The sequence below is a fragment of the Meleagris gallopavo genome, chromosome 8, assembly GCF_000146605.3.
Source record: "Meleagris gallopavo isolate NT-WF06-2002-E0010 breed Aviagen turkey brand Nicholas breeding stock chromosome 8, Turkey_5.1, whole genome shotgun sequence".
Taxonomy (NCBI): domain Eukaryota; kingdom Metazoa; phylum Chordata; class Aves; order Galliformes; family Phasianidae; genus Meleagris; species Meleagris gallopavo.
The window spans coordinates 28,739,562-28,756,831 of record NC_015018.2 but is presented as its reverse complement, the minus strand read 5'-3'; the positions used below and the strand labels follow the sequence as shown (position 1 = coordinate 28,756,831).

Sequence of the window (17,270 nt, the reverse complement as noted above, 5' to 3'; positions counted from 1 at the left end):
ATATTTTTAGTACCAGTATAAACACGATTTTGTGATGGAGAGAGGAAAGCACATTGGGGCCCGAAGTGTTCTGGATGATACCAGGTTGCTGCACTGCTTGCATGCTGCCAAATTACAGAGTGAACAGGAGTATAAGAAAGGATCCCAAGGAGTGTGGTCTCAGTACTATCTGCCCATGGACATGGTGAATCTTGTCCATGCAAGGAAAGCCCAGGCCTTAGCGAGCGATCAAGATTATAGAAAGAGACTCCATGAATTTACAGCACTCCCAGAAGACTTGAAGATGAAATGGGCCAAAAGAGCCCACATGCTGCAGAGTGAGGTAAACTTTCCTGATGTAAACAGAAAATTGATTTTAGCATTGATAGAGCTTTAAAGGAATGGCACAAATTGTTTGCTGACACTGGGCGGTGTTTTTAGAAACAGTTTGCAAACTTACAATGTCTAGCATCAAAATATATCTGATTACTCTATACACATAGAATATACATGAATCAGAAGTTCCTATGTTATGAACATGACAGAAAATCAGTGTGGTCCATGTCACTTATCCTAGAGCTCGGGATATAAAAAAAAGAAAAAAGTAATAATCAATAATCTCTCAGCATTTTGGATCGCAGCCAGCCAGTGGTTTGACAGCCACTGTTGTACACACAGAATTCTTTGTGCAGAATGTTAAATGCTGAGAGATTTTTTTTGAGGAATGTTAGAAAGTCGTTTTACAAGCAGAACTAGTAATATCAAACAACCAGTTCACCAGACACGTTCATAGCAATTGCTCATGCAAATGTAAGTCCAGGGAAACTTTGACAGGTGAAAATGAAATCTCAGAATGGGCAACATCCAGACTCACGTTGCCTTAGTATGTGTACCTTTGTTCAGGGACAAGCTATTGGCCATAAACGCTTTCAGATAGATGTAGGTATTTAGTGCAAATATAAAGCTGCATGGGTGCAGATATTTTACCAGTTGAGGGTTCTTAGACCCTCAACTTCAGAGCTTGCCTAACAAGTGAGAAGACAAGAGATGAATAAGGACAATAAGGACATCAGGACTTGTCTCTTTGGCTATGGATACCAAAGAGAAATGATTAAGGTGATACTGTCTGATCCCCTCGCTGTCTAGAAAGAATAATGTACAGCACCTGTTTGAGTTATCTGGTTGCTACCCTTTTTGCTTATAGGAGAGGTAAGAATCGTTGGGATTGGGACAACTTTCCTGGCTTTTACTTCGTATTGGGTCTGTCTCATTTTACTGGATAAGAAAGTAGAGGAAGCCTTTAATGTGAATAAAGAAAGAGTCTTAAGTCTCCTCTTAGAAATAGGGTTAATGAGGAAGCCTGCACCAGATAAAATAATTAGTATTCCTGACTTGAACTCACCTCAGAAAATTATTTCAAAAGGGTTTTTTTTACGCCCAGTACAAACAGGTTATTACTGAGTGCTTTGAGTCATACTAATTCACTTGTGGGGCCTTCTCTTGTAACTTGCATATGATACATTATTTAATTCCTAGTGGAATGAACAAATGCAAACAGTTTGGCTTTACAATCTGATATGTGCATGGCAAATGAAAAACCTCAAAATGTTAATATGAATCAGAGAGTCTTTTTAAAATACCTTAATAGCTGTGGATGCAAAACTGATAGCTAACGATTTTCATTTTCAACAGCATCGCTATAAATCAGACCTGAACTTCATGAAAGGAGTTGGCTGGATGGCTCTGAGATCTCCGCAGATAGAAAGTGTAAAGAAGGCTGGCGAGCTCATCAGTGAGGTAACTGATAAATCTTTCATGGGTTAGCACGTCTGTAGGAATTGTTTACCATCAAGGCTCCTTGTTACATGACACTTACGAATGTAGCTTATCATTTCCTTTTGATGTGAGAGCCTGTTTATACAAGGTATAAGTTACCAAGAAGCAGTACAGGAGATGCAAGTCCACTGTGTGACACCTGCTGAATATTTTCCATTCCAAATGAATCGCAAGAGTATAAACAAAACACGTAGCAATAAATAAATGCAGTAAATTCTATTATGAAATTCTAAGCAGGTCCTTATGGAAATGATATAGAAAGATACAGCATTGACAGTCACAATGAGGATGCATTAGCCTGCTTGGTATCACGTATTAATGGAGGAAAATTATAAGCTGCCAAAAGTGTTCACAGATTTCACATGTGAATTTTCAGTCCTTACATTAAAAAAAAAAAGGGTTGGTGATTTGGAATTAAAGCAATGAGACAATCCTTGTTCACTAGCTGAAAGAGCAACTAAGACCTAAGCAGAACAATATGTTTTTATTAGTGTGGCTTCAGGAAGGTGATTTGTGTGATTTACTCCAATTATAGCACACCTGGAATCACAATATCATCTAACAGAAGCATCCTGTGTTTGTGTATTTGTTTGGTTTTTTTGGCCCCTCCAGACCAAGTACCGTCAGAAGCCAGAAAGTTTGAAGTTCACTGCTGTGGTTGACTCTCCAGATTTGATTCATGCTAAAAATAGCTACCTCCAGTGCAATGAGGTAGGTTTCATATGACTATACATGATCTTAACTTTTGTTGTGCTAAAGGCATTAAGGAATTGACCTCACTTCTAAAATCAGTTACATTCAATGTCTTTTGACTCCTCAGAGGCTGTACAAGGCTGGAGACTCTGAAGCCAGGCACAGGTATACCCTGCCTCCTGATCATCCAGATTTTATCCGAGCTCGCCAGAATGCACTTAATATCAGTGATGTAAGTAACAGTTGTTTTTACTTTGAGGAGTTGACTTGGTAACAGTCATTGAAGAAAACAAATTTGCTTCGAAATGAAAAGCTTTCATGAAGGTGTAGAAGTCAGGTTCTTTGAACCTGACATGAACTGAAATAGGCAGACCTTGTGGACTGCCAATATGCAGCTTAGCCTGGGAGTGAGGGATCAGGAAAAGTTGTTTATTTTTCTTTTAAAAATTAGTTCTGCTTCCTAGGACAAGAAGCTATTATTAAACATTTCAGTCCTAAAGTTTAGGTATAATTTCCTATAAATATATATCTTTTTTCTTACATTTAATGAGGCAGAGAATCCCTCTCTTTCCTTGACTGTATGCTCTATCTTCATGAAGTTGCAATGCTGCGTTGAACCGATCCCTTAGGCACAGTCCTTAAGTTGAGTGCAAATGAATCTGTGAGTGGAATTGGTTTAAAGAGATTTTGTTTCCACTTTCTTTCATACAGCGGCACGCAGTCTATCTCTAATAGTTACGATCAAATTTGTCATCTTTAGCTGCAGGGTCAGAGCGATGTTAGTTTGGAAAAAGTTTTTAGTTTCTCATTTGTTGATAGGTCTTCTATATGTACAAGAAAGAAATAGGATTTAAGTTCTTTGATGTGACACATGAAAAGAAATAACGTGGTAAAGGTGATTGTACACAAATGAAAGGTCTAAGGCTGATCTATTAACAAAACATATCTTAATGTTTGCATTGGTTCTATCCAGGCTACTGGTTCTGGCAGGACTTCTAGCATCTTAATTTACTTTCAAATTAAGCATCAGCTGGCACTAAATCCATCACTGAAACATGAGAATATTTTTTTGAAATATGAAATAGATATCGTGCTGTTTTTCTCATATAATTGCAAACCTTCAAAAGGATGGATCAAAGTCTTCCAGAAAGCCAATCAATAAAATCAGAAAGGGACAGCCAAAAGTATCTGCTAAAGTGCAACAGCTGGGTAGTGGGACTGGAAGCTGTTGTAAGAGTACTACTAAAGAAAGAAGAACCAAATCTAGAGAAATTTCTCTTCAGGATGTAAATGTATTTCACACCCACAAAGTCACATTAAATATGTTAGAACTGGCTGTTATTTCAGATGAGTTAATGAAGCCACATGTGGCTATGAAATAGAGACAGGAATCATTAGAAAAGCTTGAACTAACTAGTATTGAAATTATGATGCCATGAAACCCAAGACACTGCAAGTGGATGCATCAAAGGAGAGAATAAGAGTAATATCAATGCAATATTGATGTGACTGATGCATCACAGTTTCTAATAGAAATTAATCCCAATCAGAAACAACCACATTCATGTACAAAAAGAAACCCTAGTGGCATTTTTCAGATGAGACATTTTATCGTTATGGGGAATAGAAAACAAGTTGAAGGGCTGTAGAACTGGATCAAAACCTTGGAGATGGTACTGATGACTCTTGAAACAAACAAGCCCAGTAGGATAAAACATTTATTATTAGAGTCATGGGACTACACTTAAGAAACTACAAGGGGGAAATGACTGTTTTGTTCTTTTCTTTTCAACACAGAAAGCGTATAAAACATCTTGGGAACAGACAAGAGCATCTGGCTATGATTTTAGGATTGACGCCATTCCATTCCAGACAGCAAAGGCTTCAAGAGAGATTGCTAGTGATGTAAGAATTGCCCTTCTTCAAACACTTCCCACTCTTATTCCCATGCCACCCCCACTCTGCAAAAATGGGTGAATAAAACATTAGGAAACCTTTTTTTTTGTGTGTGAGTGTGTGTGTGTGAGAAAATTGGTAATCAATGAAGTAAATGCCATTTAAATACGAAGATTTCCAACCGTAGGCTCTCATTAATAATGTCCAATACCAAGCTGCTCTGTTTCATTTTAGGGAGCTGTTCTTGGGAAGGAGGGATATTGTATTGTAGTTATATAAACTAGGTACCAGGCTATGAATAGTCAGGCGTGGGCTAGAATAAAGTGGGTCGCCTTTGAACACAGAAGACCTCAGTCAGCAAGAAAGCTGAATTTGGAAGAGCTGCATGCTTGAGATGTTTACTTAGTAAAGAATAAGACTTCTGGTTACTTTTGAGAGAGGATTACTTTGGGCCCTATTTGTTCCAGTCCCTTAAAAATTAACATCAAGGTCATTCTCCTGTAGTGTCAGATTAGATTAGGAGATGTATTTTGATATCAAACAAACGTGTGGTCTCTCTGCAACACAAAAAAAGATAATAAAAACTAGGGTTGTTTCATAATGGAATTTGAAGATAATCTGAATGTGAAAATTACACTTTTCTCTGCCTCTTCCTCAGTACAAATACAGAGAAGCCTTCCTGCGAGACAGAGGCCAGATGATTGGATTCTTCAATGCAAACGATGATGCCCACATTGGACATGTTCTCAGAGTGGGGAAACTCCAGAGTGACAACCTGTACAGGAGTGGATATGCCCAAAACAGAGCACGTTTTCGGAGTCACCTTAACCAGCCGGGGTTCCTCCATGCTAAGAGAAGCCAGCAGCTTGCCAGCAATATTAACTACAAGCAGCCCTTGCACCAATACACTTGTGATCCCGAGCAGCTAAATGTGAAACATGCAAAGCAGGCCTATAAGCTGCAGAGTGATGTAAGTACAACTGAGAGGCACTGCCCTTCCTGGTGCTAAGAGCTATCTGCGTGGCAGTGTCATCGCAGACCTTATTTACTAACAAAATCATTCTTAAAAGAACTACAGACTGTCTGCAAAAAAAACAAAACAACAACAACAAAAAAAACAATCCAGTTTGTTTACTATTAACCCTGTTCCTCTTTGTATACTCTCTCTCGAAAACATAGAGCATGTGGTTAATAGTAATACACACTATTGTATGTTTCATTCTCTTAGGTAAAATACAAGTCTGACTTGAACTGGCTCAGAGGCATCGGCTGGACTCCCCCGGTTCTTATAAAGTGGAAAGGGCAAGAAGAGCTGCTGAGCTGGCATACCTTCGGGAAATGGGGCTGCAGGCTGCTTCTGCTCAGTATGGACCTGAAGTTGTAAGTAACCATTCTTCTCACAAATAGCTACAGCTGTGCTCTTGAGAAGGCAGGTAGGCAGCCTGTTTAATGCTCCCTGGAGATTATAGTTCTCCTCCTTACTTTAAACAGAATATATATGATTCTCTCCCCAAGCTTTGTGGCTTTCTGTAGGCTTCAATTTGAAGGAACCTCACAAGGGAATTCAGATCTGTCATGGCTGAGGAATTCCTGTAGGGACTAGAAATGCCACAGGATAGGATTTTTTTAAACTACAGGGTGTGTTTCCCTTGACTTTGGATATTGTCAGATCTCTAAGTGGCATACCCACAGAGAGCAAAAGTGCAGGTAGAAGAGCCACCTGGCACAACTCCCTTTTTCTTTTCCTAATTTCAGCAAGACACATTTTGTTACCCTGTACTCTCCCCTGACAGCTGTATTGACAGTCTCACTGTAGACTCTTGACACCATAATGTGTACTGTGGCCTCCTCCACTCATCTCAAAACACAAGAAATTACAAGCTGTTTTTTTCCAGGTTTTCCTTGTTTAGCTCCACAAGGTGGCTTCAAGTCTGCTATGTCCCTGTGTAAGAGAGCAAAAGTCCATACAGGGCTCTTGTACTGTAGCTCCTACAGTTAAGGAATGTTAAATTACAGTAGAAGAGGTGTGTGCTTTAAACAAAACAAGTATTAAAGTGTTAACTTTGGCAAAAAGTCAGACAATAAACCCCTGTAAGAGAAACAGGACATATCCATGATTTACATTCCCATCTATAAAGCTACTGAGGAAATAAATTTTAACTATGGATGAGCAATGCAGTCTGTGGGGAGTGGAGGCAGTATATTCTTAAGTCTTACATGTGATGATGATCTGATGGTACCAGAGAAAGCTACAGGTGTGCAATACATCTGCAACTCAGGTGTTTGCTAATGTGTTCATTATTTAATGCTCAAATTAGGAATTAGACACAAATGGGTCACCTACCCACACTTTTCCATGGCAGAGATTGTCTCAGTACAGAGCAGTAACTCAGACTTTGTCTAGTTGTTCCCAGTTGAGGTAATTTTTAATGAGTAAATATAATTATAGAATAAGAGCTTAGCTTTCTGCTTTCAGCCATCTTCATGATGTAGCTGTGTTTGATCTTACAGGACCAAGTGGGACCAGAAGGATCTCAGCAGGTCACAGTTAATCCTGATGCTTCGGAAATTCTGCAAGTCAAGAGAAGGAAAATGCAGCTGTACAAGTAGTAAACATGAACATGACAAAACACAAATAGATTTTCATCTTATCCTACAAAACCTTTAGCTTTTCCATTTTTCTGGAAAGCACAATCTAAGAATTTTGTTTTAAAAAACAAACTAGACGTTGCAACTTATAACTGATGTTTCTAACTTGTGTGGATATTTTGTGATTTATGCATTACAGAGGTTGATATTTATTTAAAGCTGTAAATGAAATTAATACTAGATGACTGGCAGGCTCAGCTTTGTACTACAGGTGATTGAACCTGATTAGTAGAATATAAAATCATTTGTATTGAATAAATCTGATGAATCTGGTTCCATACTTCTAGTCGTTAGAGATTTATATGTTCCTGTGTCATTGGCACACTGATTTAAGAGAATACAAAAACATGATTTGGGTGGCCTAACAGATGAACAAGACGACAGCCAGTGGATGCCAAATTACTGACTAACCAAGACACGTCTTTTAGTGGACAACAGAACAGAATTTATTCTTGATTAACAGGACATATTCAGATCCCATTTAGATTGTGTTTTTTTGTTTTTTTTTTTTTGTTTGTTTTCTTTTCTCAAATCTTCCAAAAGAAAAAAAAATAATCAAAATTAGTTCCTTAGAAACTACTACTGCCAGCTTATTGACAGATCAGGAAGCTTCTTAGAGAAGGTTATAAACCCTGGTATTCAGATGAAGGAGATATTTTAAATAATTGACTCTGCTGGCAAACATATCTATTTTATGTATTCTGATTTAATGTCAATCCCTTGTTCTCCAGTTTTCTATACAGGTTTACAGAATCATCGGACAGAAAAATATATAATTCTACTTGCAAAACCAAAAATTAGCCAATAGATTTAGATTTTTTTTTTCCAAAAGAATTTAATATCCTCTACATATGAATTGAAGTTAAGCACATATATGCCATGGTAGAGCTGGAGAATAATATGTAATCCTCCTCTCATCAGGAGTAAATAAGATATTCCTACTAGTGATTTACTTTATTTTTTACTTTTCAATCTGATGGAATTTAGGGTCACTTGCCCTACAAATGTGCTTTTAAAAATAATTTTCCTGCCTGATCTTCCCTCCTCACATGATTCTAATGGCTCCAGTCTTCCAAACACGGGCAAATTATTAATTTTATGTGAAAAAATGGCATTGGCCTTAGGAGCACAAACCAATGGCTTTGAGGTGGATAAGAATTGGCATTACTTTAGTTTCCAAGCTGTTTTGCCTACAAAAGGAGGGTTTATTTCAAAGCCCCCAGTAGAAAAACTGTCATTGAGGTTTCTAGAAAACACTAAAAGGTTATTTTTAAGATGCCGATCCAGAATGCCCAGCTAGGACCATGAGAAGCCTTCAATAACAATTTTGGCCAAAGAAGAGTTTGGTGTAAGCTTAAGAACAGATAAATATCTCAAACTTGCCTTTCACCATACAAAAGCTGTCAGCTATTGATCCGATAATGACTCGATTTGAATTTTGTATTCAATCCAACGGAGAAATGATGTCACCTGGGTATAAACTCCTGGCTTGTTTTTTAAACCACACTGATCACCCCAGCTCACAATGCCATATACATAATAGAAACCATTTTCTACGCAAGTTAGAGGACCTCCAGAGTCTCCCTGATGAGAAAAAACACAAGATTAGTTTAAAATACGTAGTAAATCATTTACCAGTATAAGATTTCCCTTCTCTTATCAAAAGACTTAGAAGCTGGAGTGGTGTTTGTTTTTCTCCTAGCAGGTGTACCAAAAGGTGCTGATCAATTCCCAAGTAGGCTTGCAGTTCTGGAACCAGGTCAAACAATACTAGACTTCTTTGGACATAAGTTTCTGTTTAAGTCTGCGACATGTATCTGAAAAACTCAAATGAAATTCTCAAATGAAATTTCCCAGCATAAAAGTACCAGGCGTTCAGAGCCTGAGCTGAGAAAGATAAAAATGTGATCCTTAGCATAAAAGAAAACACCTGACCTTCCTCACACTGGTCCCCTCAAATAATGACAATTATCACTCTAAGTTGGCTGATCTCATTTTCAGTTTTATTGGTGATTTCTATTGTAAGTATGCTTGCAGTTTTCACCACAGGAAGCACTGTTCAAACTCCTCACCAGGCTTATATGAACCAGCATCACATTTTCACTGGCTATAAGGAAATATCAGTCCTGCCTTCCCTAGTAAGTATAAGCTCTGATAGCGAAAATCAGATTAGAATTGTTTCTCGTGGTAGAGGCTGTAATAGAATTGAAAGGAAAAAGGCAAGTTTTCAAATTATTATGACAATCTGCCTCAGAAGCCACCTTTCCCAGGCTATTCTTGAGCTCCCATAGATCTGCCTGTGGCTGACAGTGATGACATTAGCTCCAGGGATATACATCTCAAACTGTATGGAAGAAAGACAATGGGTGTTGAAATAATACACTGACGGAAGAAATGGATACACATGCAGTACCCCAGCAAAGCTTTTGCTCTGCACAGCCTATTTACACAAAAAATTAGTGTTCAAATACCGAAAAAGCAACAGACCTGACAAGAATCAGTTCTACCTCTCCGAAGATTTCCTGCACAAAACATGTTTTCATCCAGCCTCTGATCATATGCTCTGGGTGCATTGCATTGCTTCTGCGAAATCAGCTTGACTCTGGCATCTAACAGCTGAAGGGATAAGTCATCTGCAGGAAGTACACCAAAAAACTGAGTCACCTCCCTCACATCCCTGTTACATGTTGTCTTTTTTCAAAATACAAATTTGCTCGCCTTATGGATGGAAGGGGTAAAGAGCAGGAAGAGGCTCATGGTCTAGCCTGGAAAGAAAAGAAGTATCCGTCTGCATTAAGTCTGAGCCTGAAAGCTTCATTCAGGACACTGAGCTGTTGCCTGAACAAAACCAAAGTCACACACACACAGAGAATCTGGATCAGATCACCTCTGCATGTAGCAATGCTTTTCAAAGGTGCTGGTCGTTTGCAGCTCCCACTACTAAGTACAAGGGTACTTAGAGCTGCTCAGCACTTCTCAGGCTGGTGCCATTAGATGTTTTAATATGTGGGCTAATGAAACAGATGAAAACTGAAAATCATGCAATATTTAAAGGCAACGATTAATTACAGTGAATCTAAAGACATAACTTGACATCGAAAGGCAATAGCCAGAGTATCAAAGCACTACCATCTGTAGATAACTAAAGATGGTTTATAAGTTTGGTTCTGCTTGAGTTTCAGGAAATTTTCCATTTCTGCAGTGATTTCCTGAAATGCTAATAATAGCTCTGTGCAAAGAAGGAGCCATCTAGTTTGAACACGTACAGGGTACTTGATATTCTTTGCAGGAAAAAAAAAATAATACAAAAATTCCCTGTATCCTTTTTAAGATACTTTTTATTTGGATCTTTTAAAAAATGTCTATTAATTTCTGTTGGTGCTTTCTGATCAAATATACGTGCTTGTCTCTTGTGGACTTCAATGCGACTTACATCAGAAGGTAGAATTTGGCCCTATGTACTGTATTAGGCTGTATCAGTCACAAAGCACTAGGACACCTACTGCAGCCTCAGTGACACATTTTCCTTCTGCTGCTTTACAGCAACACATCAATCAGGACATGAGAAAATGCATTTTTCAGAAAATTGCCATTATTTTTTCTAAAGCATAGTAATTTCTCCCCTCAGGATTTACCGTGGGCAAGAAAGGTTTTGAACAGAGCTAGTTGAACTTGAAAAGCTTTGGATTTTTATTTTTTTTTTTATTTTCCAGTGCATCTGAAGATCCAGATGCTGCTTCTGAAAAACTTTATCTGACCCAATGGGGTAGAAAAGCATGCGGAAATGCCTTGGTCCTCTGTTGAAACACATAAGCAGTACTAGAGCTTCTTTCTTTATACATCTTGCTTCAATGGCTGGCTCTAGATGAAACCGTGACATGGTGTGTCAAATGACAAACGACAACAAAAATGCACGTTGGGGATTTTTTCTGAACTCTGAAAAGTTTTGTGTGTCTAGCAGTTGGAGATTTCTGCCAATGAATCATTCCCAAAGAGGGGTTTGCTGTCCTTAATTTTTAACTCTGTGCCTTGGTTTCGCTCTGTGCCTAGCCCTGCATTTGTGTCTAGCAATTGCCACTAAAAGCAACCAGCTCACCTTGCCATCGAGCTACCAACCAAACTACCTCACATACCTGTCTCTGTCTCGCCCCATCCTGAAATGAAGCAGTCAGTCCCAACAGGAAATTCAAAATCTGGCAGACATGCTGTTTTCACATACTTCGTTTCGATGGCGCATTGACCACCAACCGGCTTCAACTTAAGTAATGCTGGAGACAAGAAAAACAACCACAAAAAATATTTGAAACTGGTTTTAATCCCTAGCATCACTGTCAGTCTGTACCACAACTCTGTGCAAGGCTCCAAGCAACTGACATACAGCTTGCACTACATGCCAAACTTGTCCCTTTATTTTTTTTTTTTACTTCCCCCCACACACGATTTTTCTCTGCCCATCATGATTTGTCTTCCAATGATTCACAGGGGTGTAAGCCACAATGTGGCCTAATTATTTTCAGTACACATTCTCAGAGGGCTATTTTATACTGATCTCAGTTCCAGGGAGGTACTTTCAGACAACTAATTAAATAAAAAGGCTTTACCAATATCATTGTATGGGACATCGTCTTTCATTCTGTATCTGTGATGCACGATGACCTTCTCCACATCAAGTATTTGCTCCTGATGTTCTTTTTTTCCGAGGTTTTGCTTTCCCAGGACCACTTGGAGATTTTCTGCTCGGTGTCTGCAAGAAGAGTAAAGTAAACTACATTATCCATAGTGGTGGTGCAGAAGTTACAGATGTTGTGCAACAGTGGTGAAAACCTGCAGCTTAACTATCTGGAAGTCATGATACTGTCGCCTGACGTAGGGCACGATGGAAAGATTTCCAAAGATAGTAATATGAGAACTTAGAAGAGAAAGCTGCAGTGCTGGACAGTACGTGCACTCTTAAATAGTTGTAATCATGAAATAAAACATTATTAATGCTGCATGAACATTTTTGTTGCTTTTTTTTTTTTAACCTAGTTTTTTAACATTTAATTTTTAAATTTATTTTGAGGGAGAACAACAGTATGCAAACAGTCTATTATTGCAGCTGTGATGATGAGTGAATCATAGAATAACCGAGTTTGGAAAAGACTTCCAAGATGATCTAGTGCAACAGCCCACCCACCACCAATATCTCTCCACTAAATCATGTTTTAGATCATTTTAGGTGACTGGGGTCTAAGTTTAATTTGTAATTCCAACAAGCACCATTATGTGCATATTTTCATGTATGTTTTTCTTTCAATTTGATACTCAGAAATAATTTGGATTGTGAATCGGTTCAATTCCAAGTTGTTTTTAATGGCCACCTTGTTTTTCATATTTTATCTGCCCTAGGCAAAGGACATGCACATACTTAACGCAGTGTGCAGCAGTAAGAACCCAGCATGATTTAATTAGCACTCCACCACAGAAGTGTGCTGCACTGCTAGAAGACTTTCTCTGCAGAGATACCATCCAGGGGTGCTTGCCAGCTGTAGTTTTAGTTCCACCATAGATTCTCTTGAGTCCCCTTCGACTTTCTGGTTGCCCACAGGTTTCGAACATTTCATTTTCTTGCTCTTCGGTCTCCTCATCTTTGTTGGAAGAAACAGCAACATGTACAGCATAAATAATATCAGACAGGAGTTAAGTAACAGGCAGTGACCTGTTCATCATAACCACCTATGCATGGCCAACCAGCTCTCTCCTAAAGCTTTACTCTACCTGTTTCAGGGCACAGTGAAACATCACAGAAGTCCCAGTCCACTTTGCCATTTTTTCTGATGAAGCACCAGGGCTTTTGATCCTCATCAGGATTTCTGAAAGGAATGGTTGAAAACATCAGTCAATCGAAGTGCAGAAATCTCCTTGAAGCTGCACAAAGGAGCTGAGAATGCTTATGAGAGCACACTTGTGCTTCTACAGGACAGCCAAGCTTCAAGAGATACTCTTCATAAGATTTGATAAAGAAAATACCTAAAATAATGGAGTTGTAACTGCTGCCATTTTACTGTCCTCACAACTATTTTACCCTAAGAAAAACAAAGGAAATTAGGCCCATTTCTGGAATCTTCACTTCAGTAACAATGGCATCTCCAACATCTCCATATCTTAGAGAGAGGCATTGTCAAAAAAACAAAAACAAAAAACAAACAAACAAAACCAGATTTTAATACCATGATTTTAACAAATTCATGGGAGCAATTTGTAATCAAGGATTTATTTGACACAACTGGCTCTTCAAAATGTTACCTGCAGAAGTTATGTTCCCCAATGCCATAAGACTCAGCATCCTCCATAAACGCATTTATAGAGAAGTCCAAGAGCAAATGGGAATTCCAGTGCAGGCAAGTCCTGCCATTCTCTGCTTGGTTCACTCTTCCTCTGTAATAAAAGGAGTCCTCTTCATAACAATCATCCGGTCCTGCAAGGCCATGTTGATATGAAAGAGCCTCCTCTGTCATTCCTTTCCTAAAGTGGTTCTTTTTCCCCTCTCTTCCTTCCCTAACATTAATTTCACAAAGGATCAGAAGGACCGACAGGGTTACACGAAGACAGTCCTTATCCTGGATAGACCAGAAATAAGTTATGTCCCGATATCACTCCAGCATAAGTTCCACTGACTTCAGTACCCAAAGCCCTTTTACTGGGTAAGACCTAGCAGCTAAGATGTTTCTCAGTGACAAAGCAGATTCTCTCCTCTAGTGGCTTACGCAAGAAATGGTACTGGAGGGATGAGGCAGAGCTGGGTGCAGAGCTACTATCACAAGAGGGCAAGAGGTGAGCCAAAAGTAAGGTTGCAGGGTTATAACCCTAAACTGTATGGAGGATGGTGCAAAGGTCACCTGCAACATAGAGCAGTCATTGTTATGTTATGAACATCAGCCAGTCATCAGTCAGGCTGAGGTGAAGGTGATCTACGGAGGTTCAACCCTTAGCCTCTCTCCTTGAGCCACAAGACTTACCGATATCACAAAACCTCCCTCGGTAAGGTTCAGGGCACTTGCAGGTGAATTTTGATCTGATTCTGTGCCGTATACAGATTCCTCCATTTTTGCAAGGGTTTGGCCTGCATTGTTTAGAAGCTGTCAAGATAAAAATCAGAGAACGGCACTGTAACTCTGCTGGACACACTATAGCCCCATTCATATCCCCACTGGAAATCAGGGAAAGCCCTCATTTAGCCTTGTAAGAACTTCAAAATTCTTGCCAGTGTGGGGTTCATTAGTGACCTTAGTGACCCACCCACCACACAGAGCATGGTCACCCAGCATCATCCCTGCAAATGGGACCTACAGCCAACACAGGCCCAGAACCACTGCACCCTGCAATGTGGGATCTGTGCCTGTTGAGCTGCACTCACCTTGCTGGCAGTCTGGTAACTTGTAAGGATGGCTACAGCTGCACTGATAGTAAGGTTTGGTTAATGTAACAAGGCAGTCTTCTCTGACACAGTTGTTGTCCACACACGTGTCCACCACTGCAGGAAAACAAAAAAAAACCCAACTTCATCCACACGCAGAAGTGCTGTGCCCTCACAGGCTGATGGGAAGGCATGTTTCTCCTGATCCAGAGAATCATAGAAAATCCCGAGTTGGAAGAAACCAAGCACTGAGTCCACCCAAAAATCAGATTCTATGTCTGAGAGTGTTGTCCAAATAAATGCTCCTTGAACTCCAGCAGCTAGGTGCCATGCCCGCTGCCCTGGTCAGCCTGTTCCATGTTCATTACCATCTGGTGCAGGGCCTTTACTTACTCTGCACCTACCCCTCCCCAGACACGGCTCCATGCCATTCTCTCGGGCCCTGTCACTGCTACCAGAGAGCAGAGCTCCATGCTGCTGATCCACTCCCCTTGAAGAACCACGGACCACCATGAGCACTCCCGTCAGCCTCCTCTGCTCTGGGCTGAGCAAACCTTACACACCTTGTCCCACAGACCCTTCACCATTCTTGTAGCCCTCCTCTGGAGGCTGCCTTGGGGTGGCAGAAGACAGAAGTGTGTTTTCTGCACACCTGAAATGTGCGATGCTGATGCTGCTTTAGACAGACTCTGGCCTGGATCTATTGACATGGGTGGAGAGGGTTGCTAAAACTCACCGTCCAGCAAAGAGTGGGTTTATAGAACCCTGTACTTGCTTCTGTTGCCTCAGCTGCAAGAACAAGAATATCAGTCAGCAAAGAAGTGATTACCTTTCTCACAGGTATCCCCGGTATAGGGCATGGAGCAGAGGCAGGTGAAATTGCTTCCTCTCATCTCACATAGGCCGTTGTTCTTGCAGGGGTTGGGGGAGCACAGATCTTCTAGGGTAGGGACAGAGAGCTTTTAGTTTTGCTTTCAGCTTCTCGCCAGCATTTTTTCTTGTGTGCGCCTTTTGTGTGACAAGTGCCACCATAGGGCTGTGCAGAAGGTTGGGCAAGCATCCACCATAACACATGCTTGCTGCTGATGGCTGGCCCAGCAGTGGCAGGAGCTGCTATGGATTGCTGTGGAGCCTCCTGTACGCTGTAAGGCTTAGAGCCCAAGGATTCCCATCTCCCTTTACAAGCCTGTGACGGAGCACATTTGACTTTGTACTAGAAGCAGATCCATTAAGAACCAGAGCTTGCCCTGGGCACGTGCCTCCATGCCATTGGTGTGGAGTTGCCTGGATTTGGTATTGCCCTGGTTGCAACCTAGCACTAAAACTCCCTTGGAAAAGCCATCCAAAGGAGAAGGGTTATTGCAGTCCCACCTCTCCTGTGATCCCACAGCAGCCCAGGGCATCCTTTCTTGCTCTCCTAAAGTTCAGTAAACTAGGAAAAAAAGAAAAAAAAAAAAAAAAGGAAACCTGCTCTACATTTGGTTCCCAGCACAAATACAGAACGTACATCCCATGAAAACAGCAATTACATCTTGCAGTGTCTATAGACAAATAAGCCTGTGTTTTTTTGTAGTAGCAATCAGAAATGTTCTGCATGATCAGAATCCATCCTGTGAAACCTAGAGATAAAACACAGGCTCCTTACAAGAGAAACACAAAAGAGAACACAGCAAACAACCCTCCCCACTCATCCCTTTGAAGCAGGCATTCTGCAGGCAGGCTGGCAGCCGAGTCCTGCCACGCACTGCATACTGGGGCTGGGATTTCACCCCTTCCTCACCCCCTGCCCGCCCCCAGGAGCACCTTGCTGGATTCTTCTGTAGCGAGGGGATAGGTCTACCCAGTCGGGTTCCCCCAAGAGCATAATCGTGTCAGAGGGTTCCTCCTCCTCCTGCGCGTATTCATCATAGTACTCATAATACTCATCAGCCTCATCTGTAGGGGAAGGAAATGCAGAAGCGTTATAATTGCTACAAAGCCACCTCTGTGCATGACTGTCCCCAGCTGGGGGGCATCTACTGCGGTGCTTGGAGGGGACATGGATGTTCTTTGTTCAGTTGGTGGTAAGGTCCATGCGGAGATGGACGAGTCCAATTTGCTGAGAGGGAATGTCTCAAGTTGCACCGAGGAGATTCAGGATAGATATTAGGAAAAACATCTCTGAAAGAGTGGTGAGACACTGACACAGGCTGCTCAAAGAGGTGGCAAAGCCACCATCCCTGGGGGTGCTCGAGAAACATGGAGGTGTGGAACTTGGGGATATGGTTTTGTGGGCAATATTGATGGTAGGTGGACGCTGGATACGAGGATCTTAGGTGTCCTTTCCAATCTTAATGATTTCATAATTCTAAGTGTCCTGGGAAGAAGCAACTCTACAAGAAGAGGCCTCCTTTGTCTCGCTCAGAGCCTCTTTGAGGGAGTAACATCCCCACTATCCTGGGGGACATGAGCCACAAAGCACATGCTCGCTTGACGGAGAGCCTGGAGCTCCACCAGCCCATGTCTGGGGCAGCTGATTTGGATGGGCACATTGCTACCCATGGAAGCCCCGCTGACACGTCAAAGACAAGCAATGATAATGAGCACGGCTAAACTGCGTGCAGAGATTTTAAAAAGCTCTCCCCTAGGGCTGGACCGATGGCCCCATGGATAATGCTCTGCCTTGAACTGATTATCGACTACATTATCTTAGTTTTCTCTCCTCATTCATTCCCTCGCAGCCTTTATCTTTATTCTTTCTTTGCTTCTGAAAAAAAAAAAATTCCACTTTTGTACAATGGGTGTTTTATATTTCATATTAAAATAGAATCATCTTTTTTTC

The 17,270-nt window shown here is 40.8% G+C and overlaps 1 protein-coding gene across 1 annotated transcript in view; it reads left to right on the top strand.

Moving 5' to 3' along the window:
* The first annotated feature begins 6 nt into the window (after positions 1 to 6).
* NRAP (nebulin related anchoring protein) overlaps positions 7 to 17,270 on the top strand; it is a 49,592-nt gene continuing 32,328 nt past the window's right edge. The window contains exons 1-8 of the mRNA XM_031554591.1: positions 7 to 322; positions 1,672 to 1,776; positions 2,428 to 2,526; positions 2,636 to 2,740; positions 4,306 to 4,413; positions 5,063 to 5,374; positions 5,633 to 5,784; positions 6,916 to 7,071. Of these exons, the coding sequence (XP_031410451.1) occupies positions 35 to 322; positions 1,672 to 1,776; positions 2,428 to 2,526; positions 2,636 to 2,740; positions 4,306 to 4,413; positions 5,063 to 5,374; positions 5,633 to 5,784; positions 6,916 to 7,071 (1,325 nt within the window). The 5' untranslated portion in view covers positions 7 to 34. The remainder of the gene's footprint in view (positions 323 to 1,671; positions 1,777 to 2,427; positions 2,527 to 2,635; positions 2,741 to 4,305; positions 4,414 to 5,062; positions 5,375 to 5,632; positions 5,785 to 6,915; positions 7,072 to 17,270) is intronic.